This window comes from Pleurodeles waltl, chromosome 3_1 (genome assembly GCF_031143425.1).
Source record: "Pleurodeles waltl isolate 20211129_DDA chromosome 3_1, aPleWal1.hap1.20221129, whole genome shotgun sequence".
Lineage (NCBI taxonomy): Eukaryota > Metazoa > Chordata > Amphibia > Caudata > Salamandridae > Pleurodeles > Pleurodeles waltl.
In genome coordinates this window covers 258,752,046-258,775,945 of record NC_090440.1, presented here as the reverse complement: position 1 = coordinate 258,775,945, position 23,900 = coordinate 258,752,046, and the positions used below count along the sequence as shown (strand labels likewise).

At 43.8% G+C, this 23,900-nt stretch overlaps 1 protein-coding gene across 1 annotated transcript in view; it reads left to right on the top strand.

Annotated features, from left to right (window-relative positions):
• KTI12 (KTI12 chromatin associated homolog) overlaps positions 1-23,900 on the top strand; it is a 320,786-nt gene that overhangs the window by 173,572 nt on the left and 123,314 nt on the right. The window contains exon 4 of the mRNA XM_069222350.1: positions 16,710-16,765. Within this exon, the coding sequence (XP_069078451.1) occupies positions 16,710-16,765 (56 nt within the window). The remainder of the gene's footprint in view (positions 1-16,709; positions 16,766-23,900) is intronic.

Here is a 23,900-nt window from a genome sequence, read left to right as displayed (position 1 = left end):
TTGTTTGCTTAAAGAAATTATTTTCTGATTTTGCAACATCTTTGGAATAAACAGAGTCCTTATCATTGTTTTTTCTCTTCCTGCTGTACAATGTTTACCACTTCCGTTTTTTTTCTCTTCCATTTTTTTCATAGAGATATGTATGGTTTCTCTACTTTTAGCTAGAGGCAATGTTTTGTCTCGAGTTGGATTAGCTAAAGACAGTACCTTTCTGCTGTATTGCCTTGTTTGTACAGTGGCATATAAACTGGTCACGAACCAACTGATCTGTAAAATTTGCAAAATGGGAATCTGCCACCAGTCTTCTGAGTGCGGACACAGACATATCCACATTTTCCCCAACCTGTTGTTTCCTCATAAGGAATTTGTGTTGCAAAACTTGATGCTCAAATACCAAGTTAGCGTATCCCAGTATGTTGGGTGAGGAGTTATTTTGAGGAGAAAATGTATGTGTGTGCATCACTGAGAAATCAGGAGTTGACACACAATACATAAGTGGGTTAATCACTGTAAAGTTGATATTGACTATAAAGTTGTAATAGTGTGTGTATCACAGTAATTTTGGACGAGGAGATAGTTGAAACAAAGCATGTAAGTGTGCCCATCACTGGAAAATCAGAAGTTGGCACGCCATATAATAGTGTACCTTTTAAAGTAAATATGACTGATTGATATATATATATATATATATATATATCAATCAGTCATATTTAGGTGCTAGTAAAGGCCTTGCAGTTGTTTGTCATTGAAAAGTAAATATGCATATATGCACTACTACTGCTGTGCATGTCACTGCTCCCAATGTATCCAGACTGCTTATAATTTGAACACAGTAACCAAATGTACACTTGCTGCTGACAATAGAAGATGACGGCTGTGATGCTACTTCAAAATGTCACTCTATTTTAAAAAGATATTAGTTTCACAGCGTTATGTCTGACAGAGCCAAACTCAAAATGGCAGCACTGATCACTGTGTAAAGCTCCAAATATATAATGGCTGCCAACAACCACATTGAGGATCCCAATCTAAAATGGTGTGTTAAATTGTGAAAACGTTCCCAATTAAAAATGGCAGCCACATTGGGGCCCCGACGTTTCTACTGGTCACAGGACCTTACACTGAAACACCAATGGTTATGCTGCTGAAATGCCCTGTTAACAAAGTTAAAATGGTGGCTTAAACACCTAGGTTGTGACATAAGGAGCTCTCCCTCTGTGCACACATTTGAGTCGCCCCGGTAACTGCTTCCAAAACCAATTTTGCCCACCCGACATGGCAGCAAATATCTCCAACATAGTTAACCCAACATTGCAGCGCTAACAGTCAAGGGCTGTAAAAATAGTTTAACTTACAGTTTGTAACTTTCTGGATCACAGTTGCTTTTTGTGGCTCTGAATCATATGTGGGTCCGGTGGCAGCTTCAGCTCGCCACCAACAAAAGTGTGGTAATCGCCTCACCAATGAAGAACAAGTGACACCATCTGAGGTAATTTTTCACGCTTGCTGGCCCAGGAGTCAGTGTTGCACCAGGGGGCTGTCAATTGGTAGCGCTTTCGCGCGCTACTAGATTGACGGCCCTCTGCCCCACTGAGAGCTCGTGAGCTCTCAGTGGGGCAGAGGGCCGTCAATCTAGTAGCGCGCAAAAGCGCTACCAATTGACAGCCCCCCTGAGACACTGCACGGGCGCGGCGCACACGCTGCTTCCTGCCCCCGCCGGCTGCAGTCCCTCCTGCGCGCGCGGCGGCGCCGCCCGCCGCGATTTTAGCGCACACATGGCTAAAAATAGCCCAACAATTGGGGTCCCCTCAATTGGCTTTTTTTTCCCGCACAAATGGGAAAAATATTGCCCATTTGTGCGGGAAACCGCCCAATCTGGCAACACTGGCAGACAGGCACACAACACCTAGCAGAGAAAGTGCCGGTGGTCCACTTACAAGAGCACCACCAGACGTTCGGAGGCCTGCACCGCATCATGGCCTCTCAGCTTCCCTCAGTCACCAACAACCATGTAAGGAGCGCCGGGCATTTCCACAGGAATAGCGGGGATCTGTGGGGGAAAAGACGTCACGTAGGAAGGTGTAATTAATAGAAGTCACATTGTAACCCACCACCAGTATAAAACGGCAAACAGATATACATGTACAGAGAAGGGTTCAACACTTATTTGTGGCTGCGAACATTGAAGAAAGAGGCAGCACAGATATAGACAAAGTACTATGTTAACACTGCTGGATTCGGATTGGATTCCTTTGTATAATGATTGTTCCATAACCTAATGGGAATATTAGTTTAGTGTTTCCTGAGTAAATGGCTGCTGTTAATTTTAATTGAGCAGTGAAGTAAAGGTCGAAGCATAACCTGAGCCACCGGTGCTGACGTAAAATGTTGTTACTGTGCATTCACTTCTTTGTGAAGTGCACCTTCTGGGGTGCAAAGAGAGTAGCCTTAGACTCACATAATTTATGTCTGCTTATTAGCTTTGCATTTTATTAGAGACAACATATTTGTAGGAAAATATGAAACCTTGAACAGATCAGAAGTTTGGCTAAAGAGGAAACTTGAAAAGTTAAAGGCAAAAGCACAGGAATAGAAACATCCCATATGATCATATTACCCCCATCCTCATGGAACCCCAGTGGCTTGGCTCCCCTTACTGGCCAGCACCATCTTCAAAACCAGCTCCATCATTTACAAAGCCATCATAACCAGCTCCCTGCTTTTTGCAGACGAGCTAACCATATCTGGTGGTTTTTGTCATAGCCGCTGCCAGGGCAAGTCTAAAAAGGAAAAAAAGAAGGTAGCAGCCCTTTCCATCTTTGCACCCAGGGTCTGCAACAAACATCCCTATATCCATCAGGACCGCACAATGCTGCTCCAATTTAGGTAGCAGTTGAAGACCCCCCCCCCCCCCCCACTCCCTTTAAAGAACACTGCATTACAATGCATTAATAGTATACAACACACATAGGAGTCCCATGGCTTATTAACTTTGCTTGTTTTTGACCCTGTGTGCCCTTTGACTAGTTTTTAATACAAAAATACCATATACGTACATACGACCAGGGAAGGTACCTCATCCACTGCAACTGGACCCTCTCAATCTAAATACTCTCACAGTGGAAGATCGAAGGAGAGAAAGAGGAATCACCATTTCAGCTGTCCCTGTAGTTCCCACTTGACGTCTTACATTTCACCCTTTAGACATGGTACTTTACCATGTGCTTGCAGCTGAATGCCAGCATCCATTTCAGGCTTTTTCCATCATGGGGAATCCAAAGGTAATCCGAAGGTAATAAGAAGTAGCCAAAATATAGCTCAATTGTGTTTTTGGGGGAAATGGGAAAAGGTGCTGTTCAAGAAAGTATATTTTTTTGTGTTTTCTTTCTATAAATGGCATCCACAAAAGCTTTGCTCTGCTAGTATCTTCCCAGCTTTCGAGAGCAAGCAGAGCTTTATCAAAAACATCAATTTCCCACCATATTTGCATTTTCTAAGAGGTCCATTTTTCCTAATTTGTGTGGTTTCAGCATACCTCCAGTTTGTGGTAGAGACAGGTGCCAAACCCATAGGGGGTCCCAAAAAAGTTATACATTTCGAAAAGTGGACAAACTCCTGAATTCAGTAGGGGTCATTTGTGTAGCTCTCTCAAGGCTTTCCCTAAGAAACAACTGTAGAATGAAAAAAAATTGTGTAGGAAAAAACAGCCATTTGTGACAATATGTTAATCTATAATTTTTGCCATATTGACCAATTTACAAAGGCAAAATACTGTTATGTCTGATAGACCCTTCTTGATTGCGAGGATATTTGGGTTTGTAGGTTCTTAAAAAAACACTCCAGAGTCAGCACCTAAACTCTCTACCTTAAAATGATATTTTATTATGTAGCGAGTTTACAGCATTTGACAGTCTGATCGCCAGGGTCATAAATGCAGCAGCTGTACCGCCACAGCAGCAGTGGTCCTGACTGCCACCGCGAGGCTGGTGTTCTTGAGACCGGAGTTCCTAAACTCTAAGCTAAAATAGTGGTTATTTCCACACACACACACAGCAGAACTGTTTTCCTGCTCCCACACACATTGCTTGCATGCACTCACCCCCATCGCCTACCCAGACCAGCACTCCACACAACTCCGCACCAGACTCTCGTTTATGTTCCTCAGTATCTGCTCTCTCAGCAACTACCATTGAAATCTGGTACCTCCTCAGCAACTGCGCACTAGACCTCCTCATCCTGATGGAAAGTTAGTTATCGTCTCTTGACATTGCCATGGCCATCCTGCCAGGTTTCAAAATGATATGCCGTCACATTCTTCACAAACTAGGAAGTGGACTCGAAATCCTCTTCAAAGATCCCATCAAATGCACCGCTTCCATGGCCTTAGACGCACCCTTCCTGGAACATATGCACTTCAACCTCCAAACAGTTTTCCCCTGAAAGGCACCCTAGAGTACCGATCACCAAGGACACAAACAAACATCAGCAACTTCATTGCCCCCCTCACCATTAACTCTAAAGACTTCATTTTACTTGGCAACTTCCACTTGGAAGATCCCAGACTCTCCACGCTCAACAGCCCCCCACACACATCACATAACACACCCTAGATCCTATTTTCAGTGCAGGGAGAACTAGATACAAAGGGGAATCCAGGGTGTGGTGCCTTGTGGCTCCCACCAGGCTTTCTTACCCAAAACCCTTTGCAAACGTTGACACACAAATATACATTTTCCTCACATTTCTGTGAGGAAAACTGAAATGTGCGGGGAACCACAAATTTCTTACCACTTGTAATTTGGCCCATATTTCCCGATAAAAATGGTACAGCATTTGTGTGGGCAGGCCTAGTGCCCGCAGCATGGCCACTTCATATTTTTCCTCTGAAATAGGGCCCCTTTTTGCATTTCTGAAAAATAGACACAAGTGGGAAACCAGGGTAGGGTGACTTGTGTGGTTCCCACCAGGTTTTCCTGCCCAGGCACCATTATAATAAAAACACATTTTCCTCACATTTCTGTGAGGACAATTTGTGGAATCTGTGGGGAGCCGGAAGTTTCCTTCCGCCCAGTAACCCCCCCAAGTATCCCAGTAAAAATGGCACATCACTTGTGGGTAGGGCTCGTGCCCACAACAAGAAATGCCCCAAAACAGCATGGACACAACACATTTTTCAATTGAAATTTGACCCATCTTATACATTGTGGCTAGCTGTGGATTTTGGGCCCTAGTTCAGCTGGCACCTTGGAAACCTAGCAAACCTTTACAGTTTTGAAAACTAGACATTTGTGATAATCCAGAATGGGGTGACTTGTGTGATTATCAAAAGTATTTTTTTTTTTTTTTTTTTACCCAGAACCCCTTACAAACCTTAAACTTTGACTAAAAACAAATTTGGCTCACATTTCTGTGATGGAAAGCTCTGGAATCAAGAAATTTCCTACCACCCATCATTCCTGATAAGAATGGTACTTCACTTGAAAGGTCCCAAAATACAATGTGGAGACATCAGTATTTCCTATTAGAAAAATTATCTGATGTGGCAATGGGGGTAGTGGTGTGTTTTTTAATATTTTTTTTTTTTGCCCGGTGACCAACAGACACCCAAGCAAACCTACCAAACCCAGACATTTCTGAAACCTAGACACCCAGGGGAGCCCTGAATGGCATACCTCTCACGGATCCCACAAAGTTTCCAGTGCCCTGGACTCCACAAACTTTAGGGCCAGGGGACATTGGAGCACAAGCCTATTCCTAAGGGGGATTGAGGGGCACTGTCCCCTTAAACCTAAGGGGGGGGCAGATTAGAGGAAAACACCCATCTGCCCCGACATCGGCAGAAAGACCATTGGTGCTTATTTTGGTGAGTGGGGGGCTAAACATGGGCTGCCTTCACCCATTTTGCTATTACTAATGCAATCACTGGTGTCTAGTGTGCTTATTGCTCTTGCCACTTCATCCCCCAAACAGCCTCCAGTATGCCCCCTGTGGACATGTGGGGGGCAGAAAGTCTCTTGGGCTTGGAGGAGGGGAGCACTATCCTATTGCGAGGGACAGCAGCTTCCACCTAAAAAAAAAAAAAAATTGTCTGGGAGGATTCCCGTATGGGGATCACCCTCGTGCAGTGATCTCCAAGCAGGGATCCGCTACATTAGAAAGAGGAAATTCTCCCCTTTCCGCCATTATGTCTCCCGTCTGCATCAGTTCTCGGGGGGGCTGAGAAATGCCCCCAGCACCAAAGCAGTGAAAGTGAAATGAGCTGATCGGCTCCTCATTTCACTTTTGTTTTCTCTGAAATTATGTCAGTGTGCCATCAATGCCGATCATCATTTCAAAGGGAAAAAAAAACCTGTCTTGTTTGCTGGAGAAGCTCTTCCCGAGTTCCCGGGGCTAAAATAAATGAAAGGAAATCCCTCTGTTGCTTGCACCAGAGGGACTTTGTGCCGCAGGTGCTAGGATGTGCTGTTGCTGTCCTAGCACTGAGTACTGGTGCTGTGGACATCTCCAGCACATCCATAGCACCCAAAAGGTTAATGTATGAAATCAAAACGAATTGCTTTTTATCGGCTATAGATAAATTACCATCATAAAAGGTTAATACATATAGTGTAGGAACCTACGTGTTGCTAAGACCAAAGACGATGTTATCTGGACTTTAATATAAACGCACAGAATACAAAAAATCCTTTTTTTTTTTGTTTCAGACTTTCTATTTTTCCCTTTGCACAATTTGATGGCTCCTGCAGAAAATCTGTTGATTTTACAAGACTTGCTGGAAGGCTGTTGAACAGATTGTTTTTTTGTCCAGGCCTACTTGATTTACGTAGTAAAAAAAAAACAAAAAAAACCTGAAGACATTTTGTTTGTACAGGAGTCATAAGATCTGTCACTGCAATATTATATCTGTTAGAAATGGGGTATTTGGTTGGCAGTCAGGTGATCTCCTGTCCAAGCAAGGACCCTCACTCTTGTCAGGGTAAGTCACACACAATCCAAATTATCCTGTGCCCACCCTCTGGTAGCTTGACACTGAGCAGTCACGCTTAACTTAGAAGGCAATGTGTAATGTATTTGTGCAATAAATAATGCAATACCACAGTAGAACACCACAAAAATACACCACACAGTGTTTAGAAAAATATATAGTATTTATCTGATAAAATGCAGGTTAAAACGATTAAGATGCAATAAGTATATGTTGCGATATCCCTGTAAAAGTTATATAAAGTGTCCTTAGTCTTTTAAAAGCAATAAATGTCTTGTTCAAGCACAAAGTACCTGGTTTGCGTTCAAAATCTCCGCAAAGAACCGCAGAGAAGGAGATGTGTGGGAAACAGGGAGGTGTGCGGTTGATTTCTCGGGCCGCACACGGCGATGCGTTTAGTTTTCACGCAGGAACTGCTGTGCGCCGATTTTCGCCACACAAGGAGTCCTCCTTGCAGAGATGAAGTCCAGAAACTTTAGAGAACAGGAGGCAAGCTCTATCCAAGCCCTTGGAGAGCACTTCTCACCACAGCCAGAGAGCAGTAATGCAGCAGGGAAACAGCAAGGCAGCAGTCCTTCACAGAAAGCAGTCAGGTGAGTCCTTTGGGCAGCCAGGCAATTCTTCTTGGCAGGAAACAGGTTCTGGTTCATGGTCTCTTCTCCAGGAAGTGTCTTGTCAGGTAGTGTCTACTTCAGAAGTGTCTAAGTTGGTAGGGTCAGAGAGACTGCTTAAATACCCAAATGTGCCTTTGAAGTGTGGGAGACTTCAAAGAGTGACCTAGAAGTGCACAAGGTCCCCTTTCAGTTCCATCCTGTCTGCCAGGGTCCCAGTAGGGGGTGTGGCAGTCCTTTGTGTGAGGGCAGGCTACTGTCCTTTGACATGCAAGTGTCAAGCCCTCCACCTTCCCAGACCAGGAAGACCCATTAAAAATGCCGATGTATGCAAGTGAGGCTGAGCATCCTGTGTTTGTGGTGTGTCTGAGTGAATGCACAAGTGAGCTGTCAACTAATCCTAGCCAGATGTGGATTGGAAGGCACAGAAGGATTTAAGTGCAGAGAAATGCTCACTTTCTAAAAGTGGCATTTCTAAAATAGTCATATTAAATCCAACTCATCCAGTCAGCAGGATTTTGTATCACTATCCTGGCCATACTAAATATGACCTTCCTACTCCTTTCAGATCAGCAGCTACCACTCAAGCAGTATATGAGGGTAGCCCCAATGCTATCCTATGAAAGGAGCAGGCCTCACAGCAGTGTAAAAACGAATTTAGGAGTTTTACACTACCAGGACATATAGAACACACATGTTCATGTCCGGCCTTTTATCTACATAGCACCCTGCCCTATAGGCTACCAAGGGCCTACCTTGGGGGTGACTTGAATGTAGAAAAAAGGGGGGTTTAAGGCTTGGCAAGTACTTTTAAATGCCAAGTCAAAGAGGCAGTGAAACTGCACACACAGGCACTGCAGAGGCAGGCCTAAGACCTGGTTAGGAGGCTACTTATGTGGGTGGCACAACCAGTGCTGCAGCCCACTAGTAGCATTTAATATACAGGACCTGGGCACATGTAGTGCACTTGACTAGGGACTTACAAGTAAATTAAATAAGCCAATTGGGTCTGAGCCAATGTCACCATGTTTTAAGGAGAGAACATATGCACTTTAGCACTGGTTAGCAGTGGTAAAGTGCGCAGACTCCTAAAGCCAGCAAAAATGAGGCCAGAGAAGGAGGAAGGCACAACGTTTGGGGGTGACCCTGCAGAAAGGCCATTTGATCAATATAATTTTATGGGAACTTCACTTAAGTATTTGCCACAAGATGAAGTTGCTTGAATTGGCTATCAAGAGTCAAACTAACTGATATTTTATATAGACTGAATTTAATGATAAACTACAACATATTCGTTTTATGGAATATTTATTGTATATAGCTCTAGTGAAACTCTAACGATAAAGAATTTATTCCATCAAGTATCGAAACTGTTGAAGTGAGTATGTGAAGCAGCGAGTGGCAACACTTTCAACAGATGATCACTGTGTAAAGTAAACAGCAGATTAGAGATTGGCAGACATCAGTTAAGAATTTGGTGTGAAGAAAGAAAGCAATGAATGATCAATTCTTAGCCACTGAGAAGCTATTCAGGGCTCCATTGATAAAGCACTGTGAGATGGGCTTAATGAACAAGAGTAAGATAGAAGCCTCATCTGATTAGACATCTGAGAAGCAAACATCTCAGGAAGCTGACTGATCAGAACTGACACGTGGCCATAGGCATGTGGGGTTGGGAAGTAGTTAATTACCCGTTGGATTAAGACCACTTACTCAAGTCACCCAGACCATCAAACAATATTTGCATGTTAATGGTTTTTGATCATGACTTGAATAGCTCAGACAGTTTCTTAATCACTTGAGGTTCTACAGAAGAGCTGTCCTCTGTCTGCAATTCTGTGTTCATCTTTGTCAGTATGCCTGATGTGCATGAAAACACTTCTAATCTTGAATCCAAGTTAAGTTCCTTGGCAGCATGGTACTGTGTAAACAGACAATTTGACATGAGGTTAGTGAAGGCATATCTAACGTTTCTTCAGAGAGTGAAGAATGCCTGCAGTTTGAGTGCTGTTGTAGAGCCTGGAATCGTAGTATCCAGTTTTCAGACGAGGAAACCCTAGTGAATACTATTTTGACATACTTGAGTGAAAGATTTCTGCTTGTCTTTGCTTCTTTTCCTGTTCAAAATGGTTCAGTGACCCATAGTTATAGAATAAACCTATGATTTTAAGCCGTTTATACCTTTCTGCATTATTATTTAGAAAACCTCCACCCTGACTCGGTTAACTCTGTAGGATGGAAGGTGTGTTGCTTCAAGAATGACCTAAATATCTCACATTATGGACTTTGTTTCTGCAGTCTTACAGTATTGCCTATGAAACAGTATGCAAGGTTGCAAGAGCATCTTAGAGAAGTCTGAAAATTTGTAGTGTTTTTGTCCAATGTCTTTTTTCATCTTCTCCTGTTTGAGCCTTGCTGGCCACCTCAAGGTTCACCTCCTCAGGTGGCCTGGATCATTTCCTCTAGCCTGAGGGTTCCTGGAATTGCCTGCTAAAATCCGCTCGATCTCTTTCTGCCCCATCCTCCTCCAATTGTTCAATATAATGTATGTCCAAGGGTTCCTTGATAGGCAGCCTGTCTGAATGTTGGCTTCAGGTCTATATTTCGTTTGCAAATAGCTATTACTATACCTATAGGATTCACTTTTCTACCATCTAGATTAGGACTAGTGCCAGTCTTTGAAACAGTGTTACATTGGAGGTGATTCTGAAAGTGTCTCTAGCCCCAAAATATGGCTATTGTAAGTCCGATTCTGTGGAATGGAAGCCCACTTAGAAATGTAAGCTCCTCCTTTTGCCCAATAACTTTCCCACAGGCTGGGTAGGCCTCAGTGATAACTCACTTGCTGTGAACCTTCATGTTTCTAAGTAAACATAATGTGCTGTAATACACAATTGATTTTATCAATGCTTGTTTTACCAATGCTTGTTTGCTAATGTGAGCAGGTGTAGACGTGTGCTTCTAATTGGGTGTGGTGACTCATCCACATGTGGAAACTCAACTGCTTTCCTGATTGGCTATAAAGAGCAGAGTGAAGCATGCCTTCCTGCTGGGCTTTGTTTTGCTTCCTGATCTCAGCATCTGATTTGGCAGTCCAGCCCCTGCCGTCATCCTCGTATTCAGGACTTTTGAGGCAATTATTTTCTTCGTTCCTGTACCAGCTGACACCAGGCATTCCTCCAGCACTCCGGAAAAGACTGCAGCTAAGTGACTAGTATTCTCCAGGGAGTTTTTTCTTTGAGCGCTGTGCTTTCCTCGAACAGCTGGTGTATTTCAGACCTCGTATTTTGGCAGAGTGTTTATCTTGAAGAGACGAATGCATTTCTGAACATTCTACATTATTATTGTAGGTACTTGCCTAAATGTGCTTCATGAAATCTGCTTGAGCTCAAGTACTACAAAAAATGACAATGCAATTTTAAAAGAACATTTACGTGACTTTTCTTTCTCTAATAGCATAACTCTTGGATTAAAATTGTCATTCATGCCTGTGTTTCAGGTTTGAGGAATTTGCTTTTGAAAGGTTTTTCACACACACAGTGAAACCAAACCAAACTGTGCCACCCTAACTGTTTAAACCCAGAATTGACATTTGTATGTCTTGGATTGTTTTTGATCCAGTTTAACCCTATGCATGCAGGAAAATTATACGTGATATAATTAATGCCCTTGTTTGTCTTTCTTGTGCATAAGTGCAACCACAGTTCTAATTGTGGCGTGCAACAGTGAATCTCTGTGAAGCCAGCCCTGGTGTCACAGTACTTATTGTTATGGTACTCAGTTTGAGTTTTTGGTAATGCAGTGTTAGTAACTGTGCAAACAGTTAGTTATTATTATCCAAGAAAAGTGCTCGAGCATCCTGGTGTTCTTCTACCGCTCCCGTGCCCATATCCGAGAGATTCAGTTTCAAGGAAGTTGAGTGCACTAACTCTATCACTCTGTCAACAATGACTTGCCCCCCGAAGATTCAGGGTGCCTTGCTGGACCGGCAAGACGTGGCAGTGTTTTCTCTTCCACTTCCTCTTTCCTTTTGTGACACCTGCCGGGGTTTCTGTGTCCACCAGGAAGTGCCTAGAGGTGTTCCAGGAGGTCGGGGGGGGGGGGAAATACCATCTCCCCTACAGACATCCTGCGTTTCAGGTGAGTGGCCCCGTCTCTTCAGACACAGTCCTAAGAGCTTCTTGCCTCTCTTTGATGGTGGTTGCTGGTGTCCCATGACCAGTAATGTGGGACAGAGACCCCACACGGTTACCCTTTGAACAGCAGTCAGGAGTACCACGCCACTCTCTTCATAGACCAGCTCAGAACTAACTCAGTGGTGGCTAAAACGTTCTCGAAAGTTACATTCTTAAGCCCCATGTGGACACTGTCAACCAGCTGGACAGCAGCACTGCCCCTGTTGTACCAGAATCCAATAGCTGATGAGTGCTTGTGTCATCCTTCCCTCCAGACACACACAATGTGTTAGTTTCCTCTCAAGCCTTAAAAAACCTGGCTTGCATATTATTCAGCAGCCCTCATGCTTCCACGTGCCCACTTACCACTGACTAATACTACTGGAGCCCTTTCACCACCGACGATACACTGAAAACAATGAGGTTCATACACTCCGGGGCCCCCCACGGACCCATGCCCATACCATATCTTCAGCAGAACTGCAGACATCATCACCCCCCAAGCTCCTCCTCACCATCAACTGGTCACTAGCTGCCGCCACCTTCCCCAATGACTGGAAACACACTGAGATCAACCCCCTCCTCAAGAAACCCTCAGCAGACCCAGCCGACCTCAAAAACTTCAGGCCCATCTCCCTACTCCCATTTCCTGTGAAAGTCATCGAAAAAGCAGTAAACGACCAACTCGCCACGTTTTTAGAAGACCACAATATCATCAACATCTCCCAATCCAGATTCAGGAAAAACCAGAGCACCGAAACAACCCTCCTGGGTGCAACAGATGACATCCGCTCCCTGCTGCACAAGGGAGAAACAACGGCACTCGTCCTACTAGACCTTTCGGTGGCCTTCGACACAGTCTCCCATCACACCCTGATAAGAAGACTCCACGAAGCCAGCATCAGAGACAAGGCCCTTAACTGGATCCAATCCTTCCTCTCCGGCAGAACTCAACGAGTGAGACTCGCCCCCTTCCTCCCAGACCCCACACCCACCACCTGTGGAGTGCCCCAGGGATCCTCCCTCAGCCCCACATTGTTTAAAGTCTACATGGCTCTGCTAGCCACCCTTGTCAGAAGCTAAAGAATCAACATCATATCCTACGCCGCCGACACCCAATTCATCCTCTCCCTCTCCACCGAACCCAGCAAAGCCAGCCACTTCCACAAACGCATGGAAGGAGTCGCCATCTGGATGAGAAACAGCTGCCTTCAACTCAACGCAAACAAGACAGAAGTAGTCATCATGGGCCTTTAACCCAAAGCTGCGAACGACTACTGGTGGTCCCCCATCCTCTGAACCCCCATCCCCAACCAGCCAAGCCTTGGAATCATCCTGGACTCCAACCTCAGCATGAACCATCAAATCAACTCCGTCACCTCCACCTGTTTCTGCATCCTCTGCCTCCTATGCAAGTCCTTCAAGTAGATCCCCCTTGAACATAGAAAGACCATCACGCATGCCCTCATCACCAGCAGACTGGACTATGGCAACTCACTTTACGCCGGAATCAATGAGAAACTCTCCTGCAATCTACAGAAAATTCAGAACTCCGCCGCCAGAATGGTCCTTGACCTACCTCGACATTGCCACATCTTGCAACGCCTGCGTACACTGCACTGGCTTCCCATAGAGAAAAAAATCACCTTCAAGATCCTCACCCATGCACACAAAGCCCTCCACAACACCGGACCAGCTTACCTGAACCAGCAACTCAACCTCCACGTACCCCACAGGACCCTACGCTCAGCCCAGACCTCTCTCGCAGAAGTACGCTGCATCAGGAAAGCCAGAACAGGAGGACGCTTCTTTTCCTACCTCGCAGCCAGCGCCAGGAATGCCCTCACTCTCCACATCAGACAAACCACCTCCCTCTTCAACGTCACGAAGGAACTGAAGACATGACTTTAGGAACCACCTCACTGGTAAATGCTACACTTCACCCCCACAGTGCCTTGAGACCCTAACGGCTGAATAGTTGTACTATCCAAGCACTGATTGATTGATTGATAGGGATGTGGCCCTACAAAGTTGTATTGAAACGCATGCATCTTTATCCATACTGTATCTCCAAACATGACTAAGAAATGTTTTGCAATTAGAATGAAATGCCTGTTCAGTCAACTATCCAAATGAGATGAGCTGTATGACCTGTCTTTAACCAAACTAATCTCATAAAGAAGCATTTTGAATATTGGGCACGTCACAGCTGTATATATTGTATTCAGTACTTTGGGGTGTGTTTGTACAGGGTGCTGGATTATTAAGTTGTTTTCAAAGTATGAAATATCATGTAATGTCAACTTTTGTGGATAAAATGGCCTTGCTTTTCAGTGCAGTCTTTCCCTTAGGTAAAGTAAATGTCCCATTGAGAATAGATTAGTCTACACCTAATAACAAGCACCTTGGATCTCTTTTAGGAGTAGAGAACTGCAGGAGTTTCCAGGCATAAGAGGCCAAGTGGAGTAGGTCATAAGGATGGGAAATATACTCCAATCTACATGGTTTCCTCAAGGAACCAGTCAATGGAAGGATACCATTAGTTCTGCATAAGAGATGTAGGATTCTGAAGACAGTTAACATGAAGACACTTTTGTGATAAAACCAAGACCCTATAGAGTGAAAGCAGTTGCAAGTCAGCAATCCTAGCCGCATGGATTGTCAGTTTAGCAGTGAGTTGAATATGTGTTCTGTTTTTGTAAATTGTAGTTGTAACAAAAGTAAGTTGCTGCTGGAGGCCGAAAGGTCTAACATACATTTAATGCAAAAGTAGTCATCAAGCCTACAGATATCATTTCAAGAATTGCCGTTTCAGTATACTAAAGATTCCACTCAAACGACCTTGGAGCGTATAATACTAAAAATACCTATACATCACACAGACAGGGCCTCATTACGATTTCAGCAGTCCTTTTGTAAGACCGCCAAAGCTGCTGTAGCTGCTGACCGCCATATTAGGAGTCATTGGAGGACTTCCGCCCATTTATGGGCTGAAGTCCGACTCCGAAGAGGCAATTGCATCACCAGCACCGCCACGCCAGCAAGACTCCGCCTGCTGTATTATGAGCCGTAATACGGCTTGGCAGAGTCTTGCTGGCATGGTGGTGCAGGTGATGCAAAACCACCAGGATCCATCTCACAGGCGACTAGCTCGCCGGAAAAGGTAAGTTGATCGTCTGATGGAGGGAGGGGGAGTTTAGTGGGTGGGTGCATGAGTGCAAGTATGCAGAGGGGCGAGAGGGGGGGTAGTTTGAGTTCGATTATGCAGAGGGGGTGTAGTATGAGTGCGAGTATGGGGAGGTGGGTGGTGAATGGTGCGTGTATGCGATTGAATGTATACGCACATAAATTGGGGTGTATGTCTGGATGTTTACAAACAAGTGGGGAGGTGTGTCTGCGTGTATGAGTGAGTGTGGGTGTCTGAATGTATGCGTATGCCGAGGGGTGTGTATGTGAATGTATGCCTGAAGGGGTGTTTGTAAGTGTGTGGACGGGTGGCGTTGTGGGTGCATGTGCAGGTGACAAGAATGGGGATTCCTGTCGCTGGGTGCGTTATCAAAATAAACCTTGGCAGTCGTAATGAGGCCCACAGTTTTGTTCACTTTTTCTCAGTGCAAGAGAATGGAAGCATAACGCATCTCAAAACTGTTATTTTCAGCAAAACCTACCTAATGAACAGATTTGAGAATCTTCCTGTGAGAGAGAATGTGAGAAGTCATTGAAAGAAAGTGAATTGAAAACAAATTCAGAACTTTTTCCACTTTACGCTGCCAGGTTTTAAAACGATGCTAAACTGACAACACTATTCAGAAAATGTGTGACCGCAAATAAAACGGCTTCTTTTCACAAGTGCAGGAAACCTAGCCGTTAAAGGTCACTGTACTCGTTCAGTTAGTAACAAACCGAAATCAATGTTCAAATGTAAATGTGACAGTACGTGTTAAGATTCATTCCAGCAATAGCATTTTCAAAACGAGGTAGCACTAAAATTATATAGAAGACATGGATTACAACTTCTCCCTGCCATGGTTGTAAAATACAAGTGTAGTTCAGTTTCCTGCTCCATAGCACCCTCGCACGTCTCAGTGTTAGGATGTTGTCTACCTAAAGAGTATCTCCTCAAATTCGGGCGACTGTACCCAAGGTGCAGATTGAATTAGCTAACTGGAGTCCTTATGGCGCCACCTCTAATGGCCCTTGGATCTCCGCCTAAAAGAGCTGAAAATGAGTTTTGAATTTTTACCCTGCAGATTTAATTGGGACCTTTTGACAAACGAAGCCTTTAGTGACTTGAAAAATAAATTATAAAGAGCAAAAGCAGACCATGGAAGCACATAGTATGATGATTGTGAACTAACTGCTTACGAGGCATTGGCCATATGAAGCAGTGACCAGGCTGATGTGTTCGCATCTGGTTACTTTCTCACATGTCAATACCTAAAGAAAACTCCGACTATGGGATTTATGATATTTCTTCTACTCTGTGAGCTTTAGAAATGCCTTATCGAGCACCTAAGGAGTTTGGGGTCCAGGTAGCAATGAAAAGCACCCGGAGTAGACTTAAGCTGTGTTATGGTCATTTATTTATAGCTCTCGCTATAAAGCAACAGTGACCTTGACATTATTTCCAGGCCAGAGTAGATGAGGTCCAAAGTGTGCATCCTTAGGCAACCAGGAAAGGTAGTGAGTCCATGCTGTATGCTTCCTATAACTTTATTTCTATAAACAAAAATGCAACTGGAAATATTGTCTTCATAATGAAGTGTCTGAAAGGATAAATCACACGGTTTTTAAAGACTGTAGTTAAAGTAAAATGCCTGACAGAGAGAGAATGCATTGAAATCTTAGTTTTGCTTTAATAATTTTAATGCATGTTTTAATATGAAATGTCATGATTTGTATTTAAGGAGTTAAGTGTACTTATTTTATCTATTTCAGGTTACAGATACGAGTTGTACTGTTTGATAAAACATACACAGACACCTCACTGCTTGGTATGACATTTTGCCTTCTTGTTTTTAATGTGCCAAGTTATCTAAATTGAATCCAGACTAGTCTGTTGTTAATCATATGTTTGTAACCTCCTTCAAGTCCTTCCATTTCTTTTCTACTAGTGTTAATGCAGGTAAATTTTACTAAAGTGTTGTCCAGGAAAACCGTGCTAAAGTGGTTTATTTTTACTGAAAGGTGTCTTTTGTGCGAAAAGTATAAAAGTAGCAGTGATTTTTAAGAAGTTTCTCATTTCAGAATGGCTGTTTGATAGGGATGTGCAGCATTACTCCACGAGGGACGAATTCATGCAAGATTTGGAGGCTAACCACCGACTATGTAAATTATTCCAAGTTAGAGTAACTGGGTCAGACTGTCAGCTATTTGCAGTTGCAAGTTCAGCTTGCAAACACAGATTTCTTTATTTAGAGGAGTAAAGCCTATTTTGCCAAGTAGCACTTTAAGGTCCTGAAAAGATATACTCACAAGTAACTTTCATATGATTAAATCCCTCTAAAAGGGCTGGGAATTTGCGGTTCAGTGGTTGCTATCAAATGAATGTTTGAGAAAACCCCAAAACTTGTTTGTGAGTATTCACAAATTGTTTGTTGGCCTGTTTTCAACCAGCAAATAATCAGGGATGTATTCTTCTCATGGGCAAATATGTAAATCTCTTTCTAGGCTAGGACGGGGAAGAAAACACAGAGGTCAAGGGGAAGGGAGCACACCCGAGTTCATTCAAGTCAATATCTGAAATTCTAGCATGGATCCAGTCCAGATAGATCAACTTTGGATACCCCTGAATTACACTAAAGTAATCTCATGTTACTGCTACAAGTTGTTTAAACTTGAAAAATAGTGTGTATCGTTAAATGATGTCACTATTTGCACCACAAGAGCATATGAATTGTACTGCCTATTGATTAATTTAGTTTAATTTCTAGTTTCATCTGCAGTTTTTGGATTTCACAAAGTATAAACGTTCAATCCAGATAAGCATGCATGTGTTTGCATTGTATTGAAGGCTATATGTGATTTTCCATCCCTAGGCTAAAGTGATTGATTTATTTTTAAACATTATTGTTGTAGACCAGATTTCCTATGCACTGGCACACTGAATCGCGCTCGCAACTCATACTTGATGCAGTTAGCAGCAGCTCTGCACTCTGGATTATGAAGATCATATGCTCCAAATTTAGGTACATGTTATCCCGTAAAGTGCCTGAGATTAAAATGGCCCATCTGAAAGAAACTCTTAGACTGTTGGCTAGTTCACATAAATAAGTACTGACTAACAAGGATATGTCAGTGAGAACGGGAAATTTTATCACTGATGCTCCTTTGGATCAGAAAAAGTAATACAGATATGACACATTTGTGCGAGCTGAGCCAGGTATGCCCAGATGTGGGTCCCAGTCTCACTATGCCACTGATTTCAAGCCAGCCTGGCTGATGAGGGGTGATACCCTGAAACTGGTCTCAGGATGCTTGTTTCCGGTCCAGGGAGGACCTGGCCTGGCAGTTTGGGCTGGACTGTTCCCATGGGGATCATGGGCAAGACTGATTTGCATATTGCTTGGTCCACACTGGGGCAGCGTCATGAGCAAAATAATTGATTAAATAAACCCAGATCTGGGACTGGAGGTGAATGTTTGATTTGTTTGGTATTCCGTCCATCATTTGGTTTGTTTGCCTCCACTCATCCAAATCACAGTAGGTAACCTCCTCGGGAGAACAGGGGGGTCATTAAAAACCGTGGCAAAACAATGACCTGATCCATGTAGAATCATGAGCAAACTTAGATTTGAAGCAGAGTTCTGGCTGCAGTGTCACATAATCAGAGCGCTATATTACCTCAGATGTCTGGCAGTAGTGAAAGAAACAGACTTTGGCAGAACAGGAGAACGAAGCACAGTCCAAAGATTTAAGACTCATGTAGGTCCCTTAGGATGGAGAGAGATTGCAAGCCTGCAAAGATGTATGTATTACTGGTCTGCAATGCTCAAAGCTCTGAAGCAAATAACCTGTTAAGGTGTTCAGGGAGGAAAGTGTAAACTGTGGGTCTCTGACAGGAAGAACAGCAGTCCTTTGCACCCCACGGGTATACATTAAGAGCAGCTTGTGGAAATTTTGCTGGAGGAGGTCCGGCTTTACATAAAGATCACAGGATTCAGCATGTCTCTATTTGAAGAGACACTACATTCTAACCACTCAGTCCCTTACAATTTAGTAAAGAACACAGTGCCATTGAAGCAAGTAGTTTGACTGAAAAAGCTGCAGCATAGATAGTAGTAGAGTCCACCTTTGTAACAGAAGGAAACTGTTCTTCAAAACTAGAAAGGTTCAATCCACAATATTCTTCATGAACACCCTTGGAGGATGGCCATCTGAAGAAATGCAGAGGAGACGTTAAATGACAAAACACCTAGTCTTTGAGCAGTCAACTTAGATGCAAACCGATCCAGCTAAGGATAATTCTAGGTGGGACATAAGGTTGTGGAAGACCTCAAGAAGGACGCAGAAGTCTAGGAAGGCCAGGACCACCCAGCTCAATTGATGTGCTAGAATATTCTCTTACCCAGCAAGGTTTGAAGCTGAAAAAGAAAATGAGCTAAAAACGGCAGGTCCTGAGTCCACATTTCACTTGCCAGGTTATGTATGGCTTTGCAACCTCGTTGTCTATCACAAGCTGTGCAGCATGTCCCCCTGGTCGCATCCCTCCTCGGGGCACTGGCACTCCTGGTGAATCCAGTGAGAAAATGAAGAACCAGTGACATTCCCCAGCCAGCCACAAGCTAGGTCCACCCAGAACAGAGGAGAAACTGACGTCAAAGGTTCAAGGTGCAGACTCAAAGGATCGCAGTGAGCCAGAATGTACTCACCGATTGGCTTGAGGTGCGAGTGAGCCCAAGGAGCCACTGCGTTGGTGGCTGACATGAACCTTTGAGCATTCAGAAACGATGACGGAGAGTACACTGATAGATGTGGCTGCTGTACAGAACTGGTGGGGGCCAGGCTACCTAAAGGAAGGGATACCCTCCCTTGGTCCATGCACTATTGAAGTCTTATGAACAGGTGAACTTGAGTAGGGTTAAGAAAAGACCTATTCCATTTCAGGAGAAACCCAAAGTCCAGAAGTGTCTGGCAAGTGTGCTTAAACATCTGCGTCTCAAAGGGCAAAGATTTCCCAATCATCTAGGTAAGGAAACCTCATTACATGAATAAAGGTCAAGAGAGTCAACATCTTTTTGAAGATCCTGGGATGGATTCCACATTAAAGGCAGGATGGTGAATTAAAAGTAGTCCTTTGTCATTATGAAACAGAGGAATGTTTGGGAGGAAAGATTACTGGTACATGAAAAGATTCCTCTAAATTCACCATGGACAGAAGGTTCCCTTTTCTGATTAGAAGAATGGCAGTTTAGTTTAGAGGGACACCATCTATAAAGTCACAGGCTTTATCCCTTACAATCCCAGAAAGGGCCTCACATCCAAAAAATATTTCATTTCCACAGAGAGAATGAAATAGACCCAGAAGGATTGCTGGAGCAGGGAAAGATGGATTATGACACATATCCTTAGGAGAGTTGTGAGGCCCGACCAAATGTGCACTCATTAGACAGCAATCACGTTTGGAGAAATAAAGGGACCTGAAGTTCAGACCAGATTTCCAGGTGATAGTCTGTTGACAAGACGTGTAGAATCCACATGGCAATGATATGAGGCTTCCGATGATTGTCATACAGGCATAATTGACTAGACCAATTGTGCCAAAATAGGAATGGGCGTGGTTAAGCCTCGCTAACTCATGAAAGGGCAATAGCTAAAACCCTGCTGCTTCTGTTGACATTGTTGTAGGAAAGATTAAGACCTGGATGACTGACGTCTGAAAGACTGAATAAGTTTCCAGTCTTAATCGAAATGAGGTCCTTTCAGCTTGGAGCCCAGGAAAGGTGGGGGGAGAGGGGATGGCGAGGGAGATATGACAAGTGCTGGATATGCCAGCACCAGAACATCTAAAGTCATATTGGACCATCAGTTTCATGTTTTCCAGAAAATCACTGTAGTCTTCTTCCTTGTGCACCCATTTATAGAGCACCTGGAAATCTTTGAGAAATAATTGAGCTGCATAGGCAGCATGCTTTGTCAGGCCAAGGAGGAAATGCTAGCTAGCAAGGAGTTGATTATGGAAACTCTGTAGCAGGTACCTCCCAAGGGTAATGCTGACTCAGGATAGCGCTGGGCCGGAAAGCAAGGATGCCCAGTCTGATCAGTCTCCTTCTATTCCCAGGAAAGAATGCCCTTTATTGTCTTAGGAACAGGCAAATTATGAGTCCTGGGTTGGGGAACCTCTTAAAACTGGGAATACTTAACTAACCTGTACCTGTGAATTTCACACAGTCACTAGGATTCTAAAAGGCAGAGTGCTCCCACCCAACTCAAAATACCTTGGCATTAATTGATAGTGATACCTGGATGTCTGCTGCACTATAAATACAAAGAAAGGCCTGCCATGTGCCCATTTTCTGTGCACCTTTGCCCCTCCATTCTGCTGGAATCGCCCACACACATCCCACTAAATGCGAATACTACTCAGGCCGCTTTTGGGCAGCCTTATGAGGTAGGAGTACTCCCTTGTCTTGTGAGATTGATGCAATTATAAATCCAGGCTTCTCCCTCTCAATACCCAGGCATGCTCACAAGAAGGGCCACATCACGTGCAACAGAATACACTTAGGGTGGGATCACTGACCCAGCGGGGGATCCCTGTGGCAGTGTCCACTCAGCCAGCCGTTTGCCCACCCGGCAGGCAAACAAGCCGGGCTGTCATTGAGGATTTATGCAGAGCCATTGCCCACTACAGTGCTGCTACCAAAGTCAATAAATGGGGAAACAACCTGTAAAAAGCAGCATGATAAGTAAACATTTGCCTATGCAAGTAGAAATCTTAACTAGACTTAGTAGATATGAAACCTACTTCGTAGTGAAAATAAAAAACAGGGTTTAAACCTGGCAGACAGCAGTAACTAGAGCAGATGAGCCATCAGCAAATAATTCAGAAAAAGCATTATGCCTAGCTTTTCAAGAGAAAATCCTAACATGGTCAAAGTGTAGGTTGTGTCAATAGAATTGCAAAATGAAGGCTCACCCTCACGCGATAAGGAATGTGTTGAGGAAGAACGATATGGTAATGCCTGTGTGTGACCGTATGGGGTACCTGAACTTTGAATTTTAGGAGAAAATTTTAATGGCTTTGGTTTTACAGGTTTTTCACTGTTTTGCCCCATTGATGTGCACTTGGTGAGAACTTTAGTGAAAGAGCTTTTTGAGCTCCCCCTTGAACGGTTACAAAATTACATTAGGTATATATAGATTAACCCCTTTGATGCCAGGCCTTTTCCCCCCTCAGGTGCCAGGCCTTTTTTTGGCTGTTTGGGGCAGTTCGCACTTCGGCCCTCATAACTGTTTGTCCACATAAGCTATCCTCCCCAAATTTGTATCCTTTTTTCCCAACATCCTAGGCATTCTAGAGGTACCCAGAGTTTGTGGGTTCCCCTGAAGGAGACCAAGAAATTAGCCAAAATACAGTGAAAATTCAGTTTAAAAAAAAAAGGGGGAAAAAAGGGCTGCAGAAGAAGGCTTGTGTTTTTCCCCCTGAAAATGGCATCAACAAAGCGTTTGTGGTGCTAAACTCACCATCTTCCCAGCCTTTAGGAACAGGCAGACTTGAATCAGAAAACCACATTTTTCAACATAATGTTGGCATTTTACTGAGACATACCCCATTTTTACTGTTTTTTGTGCTTTTAGCCTCCTTCCAGTTAGTGACAGAAATGGGTGTAAAACCAATGCTGGATCCCGGCAAGCAAAACATTTGTGAAAAGTAGACAAAATGCTGTAGATCCTACAAGGTTTTCCTACAGAGAATAACAGCTGAAATAAAATATTGAAATCGAGGTGAAAAAAACTGCAATTTTTCTCCAGGTTTTACTCTAACTTTTTCCTGTGATGTCAGATTTTTTAAAGCAATATACCGTTACGTCTGCTGCACGCTTCTGGTTGCGGGGATACATAGGGCTTGTAGGTTCATCAAGAACCCTAGGTCCCCAGAGCCAATAAATGAGCTTCACCTTGCAATGGGTTTTCATTGTATCCTGGGTATACAGCAATTCATTTGCTAAATATAAAGAGTGAAAAATAGGTATCAAGGAAACCTTTGTATATCCAAAATGGGCACAAGATCAGGTCTTGAGAAGCACATCTGAATCCTGGGGTGCCCATACTAGCATGTGAATTACAGGGCATTTCTCAAATAGACGTCTTTTTTTTTTACGCACTGTCTTACATTTGGAAGGAAAAAAAGTAGAGAAAGACAAGGGGCAGTAACTTTTGTTTTGCTATTCTGTGTTCCCCCAAGTCTCCCGATAAAAATGGTATCTCACTTGCGTGGGTAGGCCTAATGCCCGTGACAGGAAACTCAGCATGGACACATCGCATTTTTGCATTGAAAGCTGAGGTGTTTTTTGGAAAGTGACTAGCTGTGGATTTTGATCTCTAGCTCAGCCGGCACCTAGGAAAACCTACCAAACCTGTGCATTTTTTAAAACTAGACACCTAGGGGAATACAGGATGGGGTGACTTGTGGGGCTCTCCACGGGTTCTGTAACCCAGAATCCTTTGCAAACCTCAATTTGGCCCAAAAAAACACTTTCTCCTCACATTTGTGACAAAGTTCTGGAATCTGACAGCAGCCTCAAATTTCCTTCCACCCAGCATTCCCTCACGTCTCCCAATAAAAATTGTACCTCACTTGTGTGGGTAGGCCTAGTGCCCATGGCAAGAAGTGCCCCACAACACAATGTGGACACATCACATTTTCCCAAAGAAAACAGAGCTGTTATTTGGAAAGTGTCTCGCTGTGGACTTTGGCCTCTAGCTCAGCCGGCACCTAAGAAATCTACCAAACCTGTATATTTTTGAAAACTAGACACCTAGGGGAGTCCAAGATGGGGGGGTTCTCACCTGGTTCTGTTACCCAGAATCCTTTGCATACCTTAAGTTGGCCAAAAAAACCACTTTTTCCTCACATTTCGGTGACAGAAAGTTCTGGAATCTGAGAGAACCCACAAATTTCCTTCC